This window comes from Pyrus communis, chromosome 12, assembly GCF_041283825.1.
Source record: "Pyrus communis isolate YQ-2024b chromosome 12, ASM4128382v1, whole genome shotgun sequence".
Classification (NCBI taxonomy): Eukaryota; Viridiplantae; Streptophyta; class Magnoliopsida; order Rosales; family Rosaceae; genus Pyrus; species Pyrus communis.
This window is the reverse complement of record NC_142576.1, coordinates 23,244,506-23,263,044: the sequence shown is the minus strand read 5'-3', so window position 1 is coordinate 23,263,044 and position 18,539 is coordinate 23,244,506. Positions and strand designations below refer to the sequence as shown.

The 18,539-nt window shown below is 35.3% G+C and overlaps 2 protein-coding genes and 1 pseudogene across 3 annotated transcripts; 2 read left to right on the top strand and 1 right to left on the bottom strand.

Moving 5' to 3' along the window:
- The first annotated feature begins 2,782 nt into the window (after window positions 1-2,782).
- Window positions 2,783-4,090, top strand: LOC137744033 (casparian strip membrane protein 2-like). Its single transcript, XM_068483895.2, has 3 exons — window positions 2,783-3,118; window positions 3,395-3,518; window positions 3,716-4,090. The coding sequence occupies exons 1-3, from the start codon at window positions 2,844-2,846 to the stop codon at window positions 3,920-3,922; spliced, it is 606 nt and encodes a 201-aa protein (XP_068339996.2). The 5' UTR covers window positions 2,783-2,843; the 3' UTR covers window positions 3,923-4,090.
- Window positions 4,091-5,453: 1,363 nt separating this feature from the next.
- LOC137745342 (mRNA-decapping enzyme-like protein) lies at window positions 5,454-10,476 on the top strand. Its single transcript, XM_068485286.2, has 8 exons — window positions 5,454-5,796; window positions 5,930-5,970; window positions 6,057-6,106; window positions 6,900-7,044; window positions 7,511-7,567; window positions 7,957-8,077; window positions 9,123-9,605; window positions 9,988-10,476. Exons 1-8 carry the CDS (start codon window positions 5,638-5,640, stop codon window positions 10,042-10,044), a joined length of 1,113 nt encoding a protein of 370 aa, XP_068341387.2. The 5' UTR covers window positions 5,454-5,637; the 3' UTR covers window positions 10,045-10,476.
- A 5,962-nt stretch (window positions 10,477-16,438) lies between these two features.
- On the bottom strand, window positions 16,439-17,835 carry LOC137744223 (putative F-box protein At2g36090 pseudogene; annotated as a pseudogene). The gene has a single exon (XR_015954053.1). The product of XR_015954053.1 is annotated as a putative F-box protein At2g36090 pseudogene (transcript).
- Between the last annotated feature and the right edge of the window lie 704 nt (window positions 17,836-18,539).

Below are 18,539 nucleotides of genomic sequence, written 5' to 3'. Positions count from 1 at the left end.
ATTATTTTGGAGTTGGAAAATGCATAATATTAGAAGATTTTAATTGATTTTTAATATTTTTAGAAAATATAAAATGAGTATAAAAGAAATGAAAACATATAATTAGATAACTGGACTCACTCCTAAAAACACTCTACATTTTTGGACTTGGATCTAAAAGCCCCATATTTTGTTTCATTGTGTTTTGTCCAACAATATGATTGTTTTTTTCTTTGCATAAAATATAAGTTTGTGAAAGATGATATGTACACATTTTGTAGGGGTTGAGATGAAATTCTAATTTTTATACAGGTAGACCTGACATTCGTGTCATATTTTTCATGTTCGTTGTTTTCGTGATATATCCGATATCTTAACAGGTCGTGTTGTGTAACATCCGTTAAAGTAAATGGGTAATATGACCCGACTCGAAATTGATCTGTTAACATTATTAGGTAATATGACTCAACCCATTACCCGTTAAAGAAAATACATTTTAATCAATAAATAATGAAAATGAAAAACATAATTTGACAAAAAAAAAAAAAAGATAATACTAAATTAGTATATGCACACCACATTGTCACATAAATATTATTTCAAAACATTAAAAAAAAAAAACATTTATCTGTGAAGTATTACGTACTCCAAAATAAGAGTCTAATGAAAAAATATTAGTTCATTACTACAAAATACCAAATGTTAACAAAGTGAAGAGAGTTGCGTTTTAAGGTTGAGGAACCTTGCGCGTTTATATATGCTTTCATATTAATTTTCACACTTGTACATTAATGATTATGAATTTTATTTATTTTGAACTCCCTTAAAAATACTATTCATGAGCATTTGCATATCTTTTTACATTTTTTGCACTTGTAAATTAATTATTATAATTTTTAATGTGTTTTGTATTTTTAAATTACTTGATATTTTTATTTTTAATGTGTTTTATAATTTTTTAATCTCACTCTTTGCTTATAGCACACTATAAAAATAAATAAACAAAACTTAAATTTTTTAAATTTGTATAGAATAATAATACAATAATATATATAGTAAGGTTTTTTAGTAGTTTAAAATTTTAAAATAATCAAAATAATTTTTTTCATATAGTGTCAAAACGGGTTTCCGTGTGTCACTTTCGTGTAAATATGTTAAGGATTCGTTATTAACTGGTTCTTATCGTGTGACCCGATAACGACCAGATTAGTTATCATGTTGACCCGAAACCGGTTATTTTTATATCATTTATATGTCGTGTTAACGGATCGCGTAAGAAATTACCAGGTCTACATACAAAATTAAATATATACTTAATTTCGGCCTTTTACGTTTTATCATACATTTTTCAGGCTTTGTATATTGGTCCACCCACAGGTGAGATCTTGGTTCCGACCCTGAGTAGAAGACAGAATTAAATTAAGTAATAAAGCAATTAATATAGGAGTTCAGGACTAAAATTACACTCGAAGTAGAATTCAAAGACCATTGGTGCGAGAGGGATACATCACGTGTTTTTATGAAAGTGATAAGAAACTTTATTTTTTAAGTTATTAATTTTTTAACACACATATCCCACTATTTGTATAATGACACGTGGTGTATCATCCTGTGTAGGGGTGGAAAAAAATCCCGAAAATCCTGAACTGAACCGAAAAAATCCCGATCCCAAACCAAAAATTTCCCAAACCGAAATTCCCGAAATTTTTGGGATGCTATCCCGAACCGATCCCAAAATTTCGGTATGGGATTTGGGATTGGCTTCTCGATATTTGGGAATCCCATACCAAACCGAAAATATATAATATTAATTATTATATATATATTATTCTTTTATAATTGATGCTAGTAGTTTCTAATTCATGCTCTGCAACCTGGAATGCCCTACACCTTGCATATTTTTCATGTTTTGTTTGATATTCATGTGGATTTTATTATTGCTGCTGCCATGACTGATAATTTTAGAAGGCTTGATTAGTTTGTCTCTCAACATATTGCAAAAAGGGTTTAATTAATTTGAATTTTGACTATAATAAAAACAGTCAGGCATGTCAGTGTTCAATTAAATAGTAGTGTGAATGAAATGAAATTCCTAATTCATGAATGTGTTCTTGAATTATATATTTGAAGAACAATTCATAATTTCATATTTCAATTTGGGATTCCCGATTTGTCCCAAAATCTCGAAAATAATTCGGGATTCCCGAAAATTTGGTTTGGGATTCGGGATACTAGTTTCGGTATGGTATCCCATACCGAACCACCCCTAATCCTGTGTTTCGATCACACTGAAAAATCTCGTCATGCAATTAAACCTTTGACCTGAATTATAATACTATTTGATAAAATCCAACTTCCCTCTTCTGCATTTTATCTTGAAAAGCTAAAGTGCCCTATGATATAATAAAAACGACCAAATAAACCACTCCATTACGCCCATTTGATCTTTCATGGAATGCCACAAAGTTTCCTATAATCCATCCTCCTTAATTAAAATCATATTATTTAGAACTTTGTGTACGTAGTTTGCATATAATATTGAAGTGGTTACTACTTGATCCATTTGCCAGATAAAACCTCGTCATTTGCTCTATAGAAAAAGTCTAACATTAGCAACTCTTCTTGCTTCCCATTAACTGATTAATTTACAATTAAAATTTGTTCTATGACAAGTTTAAATAAACTATCTTCTTATTTGCTGCACTATATAAAGGTTCTCATATTTAACCATTTTCATCACAAGCTTTTGAATCTCTTCTCTTCAGCAATTTCTACTCATCTAGCTACAAAGCTTTAGTTTTCTTCCTCATTCCTCTTTAATTCTCTCTCTCTCTCTCTCTCTCTCTCTCTCTCTGTGTACGAAAATGAAGAGCGGCCCCGACTCGACCACCATTGATGTTGTTGCTCACGAGGGAAGTGGTACATCCAAAGGAAAAGGGCCCATTCTGACGGTTCCTGTAAAGGAAGGAAAAGGAGGAATGAAGAGAGGGATGGCCATAATTGACTTGGTTTTGAGGAGTGGTGCTATAGTGTCTGCTCTTGCTGCTGCTGCGACCATGGGAACCAGTGATCAAAACCTTCCCTTCTTCACCCAGTTCTTCCAGTTTGAAGCTAGCTATGATGACATGCCTAGTTTTCAGTATGTTTCAATCTTCCTTCTCTTTCTTTTTTTTTTCTCGATATTTGGTATGTTACATTGTTAGAATGCCTCTAGATCATCGAATAAATGAACTATTGTATATGATGTAAGACTGACAATTTGACATATTTTGTTGTCAAACAGTCAATTTGAATAATTGATCAGAAGAGGAAGCCAGATTAACAATTTAACTACGTAACATTCTAAATATCTGAGAAAGACGACACTACCCTTGTATATTGTACGAAACGTTGATACAAATATCCATGCATGCAGGTTTTTCCTGATAGCAATGTCACTTGTAGCGGGATACTTGGTGCTCTCAGTTCCCTTCTCCATAGTCTCCATTGTTCGCCCCCATGCACGTGGACCAAGGCTCTTGCTCCTCATCCTTGACCTTGTAATTATAATTCTAACCTCTCTAACTTCATTAATTTAAAGCTTATACGCTAACCATTTCATTTTATTATTATTTATTTATTTTTTTTTTTTTGTTTTTTTTTTTCGAAAACTGATTTCAAAATCAAGTCAAAATTTGAAAACTCACAAAAGTGGCTTTCCTAATTTGCGCATAATACTTGTTTATGATCACGACAGGTGGCACTGACTCTAGCCACTTCTGCTGCTGGGGCTGCAACATCCATAGTCTACCTAGCCCACAATGGCAATGCAAGCTCCAACTGGCTAGCCATCTGCAACCAGTTTGGTGATTTCTGCCGGAACGTGAGTGGGGCTGTGGTGGCTTCCTTCGTTACTGTCGTCACCTTCATGTTCTTGATTCTGCTCTCTGCTTTGGCTCTCTGAAAGCATCACTGACAAGAAGAAGAAGAAGATGGAAGAAACTAATTAAAGCTCTTCAAACAATTAATTGTAAACGTTGTTGTGATTCTGTTTTGGTGTTTTTTTCTACAAAACTGTACTTGTTAATTGTCTTGTGAATTTGGTTTTATTGCATGTAATTTACTTTGTCCAATGGAGAAATATCGTAATTGAAGTTATTGTTATTCTCTATGTGCACTATTCAGTCATCTCTTACTCTAGTTTGGGGATTACTAGGATTCTGAAATAGTCGCCTTTTGAGTTTGATGTAGTCTCTCTCTCTCTCTCTCTCTCTCTCTCTTAGTTTTTCTTACCATCGATCATGGATGTGTGCATAATGACATCTTTGAACTGTCAATAACAATTCTCGAGTTTCTTCACCTTTTTAGATGACAAGATTTAAGACAGCACCAAAATAAAACTCAACCAAAACTTGATTTAATTAATAGATTAGGTAAGTTGATAACCATATGTACTTGACTCATACGTACCCATAAGTTACATGAACTACCAAGTACTTAGATTATGTATTACTGTAATATGCAGAATTTAATAAATGGTTATTACTTACTTCAGACTTGAATGTATGCATGCAGTGATGCTGATGACTATGCTTATGTCTATGGCCGTCGACAGTCAGCTGAAGAAGATACAGCCTTCTTGAATATGTTAGAGGTTTCTTTACTTACTTAAGACTTCTTGAATATGTTGTCGAGAGTTAAAAACTCACATACCCCTCTCCTCCCCCGTGCATCGAAAGGCATTTTCAGTTTCTTAATTTCTTCGATAATTCAGAAATTATGCAACTTCTTCCCCTCTTTACCCTATAATATCTCAAGTTGAAACCAATAATCTTAACCTCAATTACTCACAATTCACAAGAAGAAACCAGTAAACATCGGATCGATGCATTGCTTAGTACCGAAAGACAATCACGTGGTACTTGTGTTTAAGCAACGAATGGTAAATAGAGAATCAAAAGCTTCATAAATGTAAACAACCAGTGAACATAAAATAAAATCACTAGAAATTTATCAAGAAAAAAGTTGCAGATTTCCATTGCTCTCGTTCATTTCATTCTTTCTTGTAACTTTGAATTATACAAGGCAGCCTATTTCTTTGGTATCAAGGAGTAAGCCTTTTTCTTCCCCAATCAAAACAAATATCCAAATGTATAAGAGTTTATAGCTCAAGTAATTAAGAGTGTTTATCTTTGCATCTGAGATCTCGTATTAGAATCTTCTATCTCCAATATCATTTATACCAAGAATAAATCTTGCGAAAATCGACTGAACATCTAAAATGAACAAAAACTAACACTACACAAACACGACAAATTCGTCGTCACCCTACATCACTAGATTTTTTTTATTTTTTTTTATTTTTTTTTATTTTTTTTTCAGTTAATTTTTCTTTGTTTTTGAGAAACTAGACTATGATCCGCATGAACTTGACAAAATGGGCCTAGAGCCCATAGGACAACCAAAGAAGGCGAGGGCATAATTGTAAATTCAGAGAATTAAGCAAGCAAAGCTAAACCTGTGCAACTAACAGAGGTCTTCCATCACACGCTTACCTCTTCTCTCTCTCCCCTCTCCCTCCGCTCTCCTAGCTGCTGTAACTTTCCCGGGAAAATATACGAAAAATTCAAAGGAAAATCACCGGACCTAGGGTTTAAGTTTCTCCGGAGCCAATCAGAAATGTCTCAGACGGGGAAATTGATGCCGAATCTCGATCAGCAGAGCACCAAAATGCTCAATCTCACGGTGCTGCAGAGAATCGACCCCTTCATCGAAGAGATTCTGATTACGGCCGCCCACGTTACCTTCTATGAATTCAACATCGAGAGCAATCAATGGGTTCGTTTTCCAAATCGTATTTTCCACTTCAGTGTTTGGTTGCCCAGAAAATTATATGAAGATTCAAGGGTTTTTAGAATTAATCCAAATTAATGTTGACTTTTTTAATTAATTACGTTCTGGGTTTTTGCAGAGTCGCAAGGATGTTGAAGGCTCTCTCTTTGTTGTTAAAAGGTAATTTTTTTTACTTTTTACTTTTTTTTTGGGTTAGTTATACTGATAGTTGGGTTTCCTAATCTTATTACTGTTGTATTGTTAAGGAATACTCAACCGCGGTTCCAGTTCATCGTTATGAATCGGCGCAATACAGGTACAAATCCTTTATTGTCGATGTAATTTTATGCTGAAAGACATGCTCTTTTAATGCTGATTAGAGCAGTTGGTTTCCATTTGGTATGATGGTATAGATTGTTGCTCGATTTACCACTAAAGTAAATTCTTGTTTTTTGACTTAATGGTTTGCTACTGTTTGTATCAATCTACATTACCATCTATCTGCAGTGTTTAAATAATTGTTTGGACAGCTTGTAAGCAAAGATAAACATAAATGATTTACTGGTCTTCCACAAAAATAAATAAGGCATCTAAACTTATCATTCAAGCATGCCACTGATCTGCAAATTATTCTCAAGATTTGCTTATATCTATTGATGAGAAGCTTGGAATGTTCAATCCTTTCAGATTGACATAATATTCATGTTCGTGCAAAGTTGAGAAATAGATAAATCTAAAGTCTAAACTCTGAAGTGTTATAAAGTTGATCAAAATGGAACTTGTTTCCCCAATGACACATAAAATTTGTGCGACCCACATGATTTGAGAACACAATGTAAAATTTGTTTCCTTTCTCAGGAAAAGAGGATCTTGGAATTGTAAAAGTGTGTTATTTTGTTATACTTTTGTATAAGGTCATTCTTTTTTGCATAGAATTCTTATTAGGAAGTCGTGTACACAGTCTTCCTAGAATATCTGATTTGATCATCTATAAAAATGAACTCCTCTAATTATTTGGTAATATATGTTGTACATATGTTTACATACAACTATGCATATGTCCCTCTAGGTTTTTCTTATATTTTTAATTTTATGCTTTTATAATACAGATAACCTAGTGGAGAATCTCTTGGGAGATTTTGAGTATGAAGTTCAAGTTCCATATTTATTGTATAGAAATGCTGCCCAAGAAGTTAATGGCATTTGGTTTTATAATGCTCGTGAATGTGAGGAAGTTGCGAATCTCTTTACTAGGTACAATATTTTTCTTATAATTCTTATGCTTCCCATTTGTGCACAAATTGTTTGTTAGTTTCTAATAAAGAGTTATAGACATTTAATAGCATAGCACATATTTGCAGGATGGTAATATCACATTACAGATTTTTTTAGGGGTATATAGTTGCACAATAGATTTTCACTTAGAAGAGTTTGACTTTAGAAAATTTTATAAGTTATGCAAATGCAATACATATATGTGTAACACAAAAGGAAAGTATATGATGTTAAATGTTGAAGTTATCAACAACAGTGTGACCCAGATCCATGCATAAGATACATATGGATACGCATGCAAACAGAGAGCATAGCATGGGATCTAAAGCAGTAAAATGGTGATTTGGAATTACTGGATACCTTAGTTTCATGTCCACATTAAGCTATGTGGATGTAGATATGCTACATTTACGCATTTGTATTCTAATGCCTTTCCTTTTTACAGGATCCTGAATGCATACTCAAAGGCTCCTCCCAAGTCCAAAATATCTTCAACCAAAAGGTTTTTACCCCCTTTCTCCATTGTTGCTCCAATTGTGTTATATTATATTACTTTCTGTATTCAGATTTAGAATTTGTTCTTCAATCTTAGCCACATAAAATTAACTTCATCATGGATTGTTGCAATGTTAGATAACTTATATAATATATTTCTGCAAAAAAGAAATAATTGGTGGCAAGGGCCTCTTAAGTTTGATACTATCATTGGTATGATTTGTCTTCTCAAGTTCAAGTAATTTCTAATATTTCTATATTTCATCTTCTCTTATATCAATATAATACCATTTTTTTCTGCATATCATGAGTCGCATCATTATCTTGGGTTTATTTATTGAGTAAATTGTGTCTTCATTATTGCATCTAGTTTACTTTCTGCTTATTAAATTGTAGTGAGTTTGAAGAACTTGAAGCAGTCCCATCCATGTTGGTCATGGAAGGGCCGTTGGAGCCATCATTGAATGCCCCTGCTGTCACTGATGCACCTGAAGATTCTTCCTTTATAAACTACCTGGTATGATTTCATGCATGGTGGTTTTCCGATCTGCTTACTTTGTCGTGTAGGAAATGTTCCCTATGGATGAGGGATTTGAAAGTACCAAGTGATGTAGGATAAATTAGTTAGGTATGAACTACATAACATTAGATAAAGGGATCTAGAAATGAATCCTTTCAAGTTGTCATTTGCAAATCCCTCTCAATGTATTGCATCCAATCATTTTAAATCCCTCCCTCTAATCTTTTGTGGTGCAAATTCTTTAAGTCATAGGCATACTTGAAGAACTCACTGTTTGGGTTGTTTGAATGAATTGCACCCGGTTCCTAAGCGTTTTCCTCTCTAAAGTATTTGGAGGTGCCGAAGTTGAGTGGACTTTATTTCAATCCTATTCCTCAGAGAAGTTAGTTGAGGAAATTTTGGGATAACAAAGGCGGTTGTTTTTGTCCGTCGGATTCCTGAATAACGAAAATCTGATTCAGACGCTATACTGATGACAGAAAGAGTTTGGGTGTGAGATTAAGTACTCGAACGACATTGAAATCGTAAGGGATGTTTCATAGTGAATGCCCATGTGAAATGAATAAAAGCTTATTTCTTTTAAAATTAAGAAACTGTCTTTACTGAAGTAGAGTTTACGGTTCATGATGATGATCTAATTATTACAAATCATATTGTTTCAGCCAAATTGGTCTAAAGAAATTTTTTTTTTTTTTTTTTTTTTTTTGGGATATAAGCATTCTGAAAAACTTGAATGATAAGAAACTGTCTTTACTGAAGTAGAGTTTACGGTTCATGATGATGATCTAATTATTACAAATCATATTGTTTCAGCCAAATTGGTCTAAAGAAACTTTTTTTTTTTTTTTTTTTTTTTTTTTTTGGGATATAAGCATTCTGAAAAACTTGAATGATGTATTTGCTTAGACCCCAAGAGAATGATGTATCTGGATGTTAGCATGTCATTCTCTTCTGGCGTGTTGTCTTTACTCCTTATCTCCTTACTCATTGTAGCTTGTCTCCACTGATGGCTAATCATATTGTCCTCTCATCTTTACTGCAGGCAGCAATGAATATTGGAAATAATGCTTCAGACGCAACAAATTCAAGACTGCCCTATCAGTCTACTGGAACTGTTCCTGCACCTTCTTATGCACCCAGTGCTGTTTCACCTCCTGCACCAACTCCACAAATACCACCACTTTCCCATTCAGTCCCATCTACGCCAACCCCCCTACATGGCTCCTCTGACCAAACCACCAGCAACAATCGGGTCGCTAATCTTATAAAGCCCTCTTCTTTCTTCCCTCTCCCTGCTTCCTCGCCTCCTTTGGTCGTACCACCTACCTCTTCATCTGTGCCCTCTGCTGCTGCACTTCATCCACCCCTGAACCTGCAACGCCCTTATGGCACCCCAATGCTTCAACCCTTTCCGCCACCAACGCCCCCACCATCTTTAACACCCAATTCTGTTCCTCCTGCTCCCAGTGACGGGCCTCTTGTTAGCAGAGAAAAAGTGCGAGAAGCACTTGTAATGCTTGTTCAGGTATTTTCATGTTTTGTCTCTTTTTCATACTTGGATTTACCTCCTGTATTTCATTAAATAATTACACAACATACAGTGAGCAGAGTTAACCTATTTTTGGGTCCAAAGCACGGCTACTTCATAAAAATCATTTTTTTTTTTAAATTGTATTTACATTTTTATGAATTTGTGTACATATGTTAGCGGCATTAGTCTGCTTATGTATGTATTGATATGTAGAAAGAAAAGAAGCCGGTGTATCAACTATAGATGCATCTTACTATGTTTTCCGTGGAGTGTACCTGTCTCTTGGTTGTTGACAGTAGAGCATTTGCCCTCTGATGTTTTAAGCATCCTCAATCTAAAGTTCTCATGACTGACTCAGTGTATTGTTATTGTCTAGGACGATCAATTCATCGACATGATATGCCAAGCATTGCTGAAAGTGCACCATACATGATAACATAGTGGAACCAGTGCGGTCATCCTCTGCTAATTCAATCGAGTACAAAATCGTGTAGAATAAGTTGTGTATATAGTTATTCTACTTTGCTCCTCAAGAATAATGGCAGCACAGCAGCATAAGGTGTAACATCCGTTTAAAACTTCTCTCCGCTCCGAGCTGGTCAACGTTCATGAGGAATTTACAGACTCGGGGGGGGTTGCAAGGGTGGCACTCACTGGGCCGGTTTGTTAATCCGTATGTATCTCCCCCTGGACTTTGATGTTTGTAACACTTATTTGAGGTTTATTTCTTCAATTAATTACATTTCCAATGTTTAATTTGGATGAGTAATTTTGGTTCGTTAGGTGGTTTGGTTGTATTAGTAGTATTCAAACTTGTGTAAGACACCTCTGATATACTCCAACATAAACTTTTTTGGTTTGTTTTGTTTTCATGCGCCCTACCTTAAACCGGGAGAGAGACCTTCCATGCGATGTTCTCTCGCATATACTGACATATGCAAAGTTCTTTGGTATGGCAATGTTCAATGTTCTTGGTACATTGTAAAATCTCTCATAAACCTCGTCTAATAAAGTGGAGACCAAGTGAACCAGACATTGAAGTGTCATTTTCTTTGAGACAACCGATTTAAATGTTGGGTGTATTGATCAAATTGGCCCCCATGGGCCCCTATTTGAGGTCTGTGGCTCAACTTCTACTACACGGTGGGTTTGATACGAAAACAGTATTGACTCATTATGCGGTTTAGCTCAACCCTAAACCCTAGTATCGTTGGATCGAGGGAAGATAAGACCCTTGATTTCATATTCTTTTTCACTTGGGTCCAGCCTACCTATTATACACCTTGTTTGGCATGTGATTTATGCAGATCTCTCCAGGAGTGGCGACGATGCCCGTTTGTCATTCGTTGTGATGAATCTGATGATGGAGCTGATTAGTGGTTTCATTCTTTCTCGGACTAGATTTGTATAGTTATTTTTGTTGTCGGTTGATCAATGAAATATCTCTATCGTTTTTGGAAAAGAAAAAAAGAAAAGAAAAACATGCAACAACCAATGGTGTTGGAGATGTTCTAAAATGATATAACTATCACTACTCCAATGTTTAAAATATCGGTATCGGTGGAAATTTCGATATGAAAATTAATGAAAATATGGACGGATATATCGAACATCAATATTGGTTGCTTTCGATGAAAATAATGGAAATTTAGAATTAAACTTCAGAGGTTATCAAATATTTGTTTATGAAATATAAGAGTTTATCTGATATTTAAAATGTGTAAGAAATATCGACGATATATGCCAATTTCAGCCTAAATTTAAGAGTTTCTCCGATATAAGATGAAGTTTAGACTTTACCTCCTATATTTCTCTAATTGTTTGAATATTTTCATGAAAATATCCGAAGAAATTTTAAACATTGCACTATTCTAACTAATTAATAGAAAAATAATTTGGAGTGTCGTTGAAAATATAAGACAAATGAAAAGAAATATTGGAAAGTGGCTCCATAGGGAAAGGGATCCGGACAGAAATATTAAACATTGCACCATTCTAACTAATTAATAGAAAAATAATTTGACGTAGACAAATGAAAAGAACCACTGCAAAGTGGCTCCATACAGAAATGTATCATCTTCGTATCTCTTTCATCTAATTCTTTTCATAAAATAATTCGGGTTTTTGAAATTTGATTCAACGGCTAAAGTTATTATAACTTTTAAAGTGGGCTCCTATTTTTAATCGTTGGATCAAATTTCAAGTGCCCAGATTGTTTGATGAGGAGGATTAGGTGGAAGGGATCCGAAGATGAGCCATTTCCGCTCCACACCCTCTCAAGAAAACAAAACACATCACCCTTCCTTTTTTTTTAATCCGAATTTCGGGGATCCATGAATCATGTTCGTTCATCGTACATCGTGCGGTCATAAATCATTTTAATTTTTTTTTTTAAATTGAACATAAACAGTACCTAACGAAAACTAACTACACAATATACGATGAACATACACGATTCATGAATTTTCGGAATCCTATAAAGAGGATCAGGAGAGGATGTTGTTGGCTATTTGTAAATGGCTTTCGTTGCAAGTTAATTGATGGGTGCATATTTTCATATATTATTATCATAGATTTCCTTTGGATTTGTCTATATGAATGGTTTAAATGCACTAATTTATATTGTTTTAATTTATAGGTATTCAATACGGCAGTTATGTGAAAAAGAAGTGAAAATTGGAGATTTCAGGTGTCTACAGTAATTTCAGTGGAACAAGAGGTTAACTAGCTGCGCAAAGACATGTGCATTACAACAAGAAGATGAAACTGAGCAGTTTTGGAATCAAATAAAGATGGGAATGCTATTCAATGGAATTTAGGAGAGAAATTAATCTCTAGTTTTTATTATTTCCATTTATTTTTCATCTTCTTTAGTAAGGACTTCAAGTCCATTAGTGATAGGATTTTAGTGGCGTTTTAAATGGATTTCAATTAGCCTTTAATACCCTTGTCGTGGGTTTTATATTAAGGAGATCCATTCTCCTTGTGAAAAGTCAGCCACTAAAACAAAACCAAAAATCATCTATTCTACATAGGGGGCTGCGGCAAGGAAGGCCAAGAGGAAGAGCTACTTTGGAGTTTTTCTTTGCTAGGGCTACGATTTTGCCTAATCATGAATACTTAATTGCCTTGTGGCATTGTTATTATCAAGTTTTTCATCTTTATTGAGTATCTTTTGTTATTCATAATGCACTTGATTTTTATTTAGATGCTTGATCACCATCTAGGTTTAAATTAGGTTGATTTGATGCAAGTTAGAGTAGATGCCATACTTAACTTGGGTTTAGCTTCTTGCAATTGATACCATAACCACCTATTTGTAGATGCCATACAATTAGGGTTTGTGTGATTTTCCAACGATTTCCATAGAGCTTAATGGGTTCTTACTAGTTTAAATTCATCTAGATGTCATATATATAGGGTTAACATATAAGGATACTTTTGACGCAACCAAATGCCATGGCCGTTGAATAATTTAGGGAAAATCGATCAACAATATTGGAGAACTACTTGAGCATAACATATTAAGGGAATTAAGTAGAATTGGTTACGGTGAATTCGGATGCCCTAGGTTTTATTTTCTTATATTTATAATTTTATTATTTCATGTATTTTATTTTAAAGTCATATTTCATTTTTAGTTTAATTCAAATCTTCTATCTTTTCCGTTAAAGCTTCCCAATTATAATTTGTTCCAATTTAGTTAGTAAGACTTTTAGAATCAATTCGATCTCTGTGGAACGATATATGTGCTTATATGCTATACAATCATCCGATTCGTATACTTGCGAGCACTTAAATTCAAGACTTAATAAGATTAACTTTTGTTATCTAATTTATGCAACAAGTTTCTGGTGCCGTTGCCGGGGATCGAATTTGACTCTATTCCTTACTTAATTGGATTGTTACATTTTTTTTTAGTTGGTTTAGCTCTAGTGTTTATTTTTAGTTTTTTGTCAATAAAAAAATTATTCTCCTAAGTCTCTTGTTAGCTTACCCGTTGTTTTATTGTTTTTGCAGAAAAATAGAGCCTCTTTACCTTGTTGCCAATACAAAATTCAAGTTTGGGGTTAGATTGCCTTCTACATCTTCGCTTGCATGTCTCCTCTAAACCCGGGAAGTTTCTTTGTCCAAGAGCTTTGTTAATTAATTTTTCTTTATGTACCTTTGTTGTCTATTTTCTTTACTCTTCTCTTCATTTTTTTTTAGTCTTCTTCATTTTAGTTGTAGAAAAATAAAATAAATAAATTCATAAAAAAAATATAAATTTCTGAAAAATCCAAAAACATTTTCTTTTTCTTTGAGTCTTGATTTTATTGGCTACTTTCCAATTCAATTATGAGATTTGGTCTTTATTTTCTCATAACTTTCAAGAAATTTAAGCTTGGCATTAGTTCTTTACATTATTTTTGTTTTAACCATATTTTTTTTATGATCATGACTTGGAAAAACAAATGCACATAGCCTTGTTGATGTGAAACTAGAGCATGATTTAAAGCTTCATATGTAATCCTTGTGAGCTTTTTTGAGCCTATTTTATGATTGAACCATTATGCATCAATCTCATTATTCTTGTGCGTATGATCTCATTTTATATGTATCTCTAGAACTTGCTTTATATCTCTCGTTACATTCACCAATTCACGTACGTAACAAACTTGGAAGTGATTTAGGCTTTTTTTTTTCTTTCATTTGAGCCTTTCTAGCCAACCCTTGTTATTATTTTCCCTAGTTGGCCCCGTTGAGCCTTTATATAAGCCTTTTTGTTCTTAAACCTAAATATTCCCTACCTAGTCTCATGTAAAATTTTCTTACCGTTTTCTAAGGATTTTGTACACCAATTTTATAAAGAAAGGGAGTTCAACATTGTTCATTGTTATTGGTTAATGAAGCAAAAATAGTGAAGTGAAAAGTAAAAAAAAAAAAAAGAAAAAAAAAGTTGAAAAAGAAAGTAGTGCTGTAAAAAAAAAGAAGCTATATGCGGCAAGAAGAAAAGAAGAAGAAAAAAAAAAATTGTAAAGTTGTGCTTTAGTTCTAATTGCTTTCAAGTTATTTGAATTACTCTCTAAAAGGAACATTTGGAGCGCTCTACAAGTTCCTTAGATCTTTGTTTTTCCATAACCTTTCTTTCATTAGCCTATCATCCTTGTACCCCATTCCAACGTGATAAAAGTCCTTTTGATCCAAGAAGTTACTCGATATTGATACCGAGTTAGGCGGACAAGCAAGCATATGACGGCATGTTTTGTGAGATCATTTAAGTGAAACACGTTAACCCACATATATGAGTGAATGAGTGTATGCCTTGTGAGAAGTTTACTTGTTTGCATATGATGATTTTAAGAAGCTTGAAAGTGTATTGGCATGGCTATTACACACACACACACACACACACACACACACACTACACTCCAAGTTGGTTCGATTCAAATTTGGTTAACTCTTGGATAATGTCTTGAACTACTGTTGCTTATTTCTTGAAAGTTATCACATGGTTTGTGTTTTCTCTAAAATTAAAATTTGGGAATTTAGTTAAAAATTTGTTACGTTTTATTTTCTTTTGTTTTGCTTGAGGACAAGCAAAATCTAAGTTTAACACCGCATCACTGCCCACCAGCTTTGTTGGCGATTCATTCTCTGTCAAGTCACAAAATGGGCAAATCAAGGCCCTCGATCGACAGTCCAACCATTCCCTCAATTCTTAATTGCAGGCTGAATTAGGTGAAGTAATGACTCTTTTTTTTGCCTTTTTATGTTTGATTAAGATGCCTTTCTTCATAACTCAGCTACTTGCATTCATCCCCTACAATCTACATTTAGTAACAAAAATATCGGTTTTGGGGGGAAATATTGGTGTTGATAGATATTTAAAATGATTAAAGCAGCTACTTAGTACTACGATCTAGTAATATTCCTCTTCACTTGTAAATGAGATATGTTAGGTTCGATTCTCACCAAATGCGAGTTTGAATCATATTATTGTTAGCTCATTGTGAGGCTAAATCATCCATCTTCCTTAATGTAGATAATATCGTTTGTTCAAAAGAAATAAAATAAGAATTAAAGCATTCATAAATTAACCATACATGTTTGGTAGAGTTGCATATCCATGTCAAACTTATAAATGGGACATTTTGTGTCACTCACACGATTGCATGCATGTTCTTGAAATTTTAATCCTAATGCGAACCGTCTCATGTAGCTGTACTTGGGGTGCATGGGAAGTGAATTAGTTTGTCAATATTGGTGGTTTTAAAAACAGATATTTTCATGGAAATATTGGTGTAATGACGGATTTTTCTTATGCATCTTATTTTCTTCTAATTTCTTATGGATGATGCTATCTATATAATCTTTTTCATTTTTTATACACATCTTTTAATTTTCAAATGTTAGATCGAATGAATTAAATAGGATCAATAATAAAAATTAACAAGGAGTGTGTGAGATGTAAAAAGAAATGTGTGGATAGCACTTTCCTTTGTTACTTGTAAGAAGATTGAGCTATTGTTATAATTTGGATTTTTTTTTGGACAAGTATAATTTGGACTAATTTGGACAAAATGTGCATGGCATCTACAAAGCCATAGAGTCGTCGGCTATCATATAGGGGAATGGGATAAGATTTGAATCTTAATTTTTCTCATCTAAGCCACCCTATGAGACAATTGGTTGAATAACTCATTTTTCTAACCCGACCTTAATGTGTTTATACTTGAAGAAAGATGGTTACCAAAAAGATATTTTCGTTTCGTGCAAGTTTCTCGCTTAAGTTAAGACAGTAACATTATTTCTTGTGATTAAAAAAAAAAAAAAACATAATTCAGTACGTGTTTCTTTTGAGATTAATTTACGTTTCGATATAACAAAACCGTTTTTCGGTTTCTCTATTTTTTTCCTAACTTATTGGAAGAAAATAGCTGAAAAGAGAAAAAACAATGATCATCCGCACAAAATAAATGACCAAAAAATGAAAAATCCAAATACCCCAAAAGCCACACACAAAGTATCTAATGTCCCTTCATTCCTCAGCTTCCTTTCCTTCCTTTCCTTCGTCCTCTGCAAATACTCTTCGTACCTCTTCTTTCCTTCCCCCACCCTCCTCCTCCCCTTTCTTCCCTTTCTGCCCTCCAACGCCCTATCCAGAATTACCAAACCCTCCCTCCCATTCAGATGCATTCCATCCATGTCCTCCACCTGCAAGCTCACCTCCCTCACCTGCATCTCCCCTCCCACCGAACCCCCGCACGTGACCAATATCCCGCACTGCACATCCTCCGACGCCGTCCCCTTCTCCCCGGCCAGAATCGACGCGAACTGTGCGTGCAACTCACCGCTCAGCCAGTGCCGCTGCACCGACACCGGCGCGTGACTCGAGAGGTTCAACGCCCGACGTCCGGTAGGGTCGATAAGGATCCAGCTCAGCGTGAGATCGTCCCCGAGTTCGCGACACGTGTCGGCTTCCTGCCCCTCCGGGTACTTGATATGGGTGGGGACCACGTCCTTGGGGTCCAGCAGGTCAATCCGGAACGGCGAGTACCGGAACCACCCGGTCACGGTCTCCGTCTCGATGACTTTGCTCAGGATCAGCTTCCCGCGGTGGTAGATATCGACCGCAGAGATTAATTCGTACGGAGGGTCCTGATGGTGTTTTGGCGCGAGACCAGAGGAGGTTGCGGTTGTGGTGGTGGGGTTCAGATCGCCGAGGAGCGGGAAGGAGTCGGAGAAGAAGGAGATGGGCCCGTCGGGGAACGTGGAGATGACCTGGTGGACACGTGGCGTGGTGGTGGAGGGCCATGTGGAGTGGCAGATGTTGGCCCAGAGGAGCTGGTGCGAGGCCAGAGCGTGGAGTTCGGAGGAGGTGCAGGCGGCGGAGGCTAGCGTGGGGGCGTCGAGGCGGGTGAGGATGTGGGTTTGGATTATGTCCGGATGGACGGCGGAGATTGAGGCGGAGCTGGCGTCGTCGGCGGCAGTGAACGGTGGTAGGTGGGAGGAGCAAGCCATTTGCGGACTGACAGCTTTTTCCAATTAGTTTGGGGGTACACTCAAGACTGAAGAAAAGAGGTTTGTATTTTGGGGTTTATATAGGAACGCAATGAAGACACAAGTTCTGAAGTGAAGCTCGTTGGTTATTGCCCTTCATTTTGGGAGTTCATAACGAGAATGCCATTTCCTTTTTCTCTCCGGGTTGCCTGATGTTTGACTTGACCGCTCGGTCGGAATTAATCGACTTATTGACACATTATACTACACTTAGCTTTGACTTGTAAAATGCAAAACCTGTACTTGATCCAAATTAATCGCTTCTACGCCCTTGCTAGGTCGGAATTATAGTCCCTGACCCATTCTGTTTTTTTCTTTTTTTCTTTTTTCTTCTTGCTACTGTAACATATCCATAGACGGAACCAATGAAGGCTCACTGGGGGCAGATGCCACCACTTAAGTAATTTGTTTGTTTAGTCGTAGACTACAATTATATAATATATACATGTTATCTTTAAAGAAAATATATGTATCTAATATCCAACATACATTCATTCTACTTATACTCCATATCAAATATTATATGAGCAATAGTGCTCTTGTTATGTCATTTAAACCAAAAAAACCCTCTCCCGCCTATCATACACTTATATTTTTCTCATCACTTTGCCACTTTCCACTACTATATTGAAATTTTTGTAACATTGGAATTGTGATACATCATCATTTGAAACCATCCTTAATATCATATTGAGTATAACCATACTATAATAATGTTTTCTTAATTGTTTTCAGATGCCCCCACTAGAAGAAATTTCTAACTCCGTCCCTGAACATATCAATCTAATATATTTAAAATTTAAGTGTATTCTCAGTTTAAACTTTATTCGTTCCAGGCGAGCCTCATTTTTTTCTCTTCATCCCTCTTTATTGAGGTGCAATCTT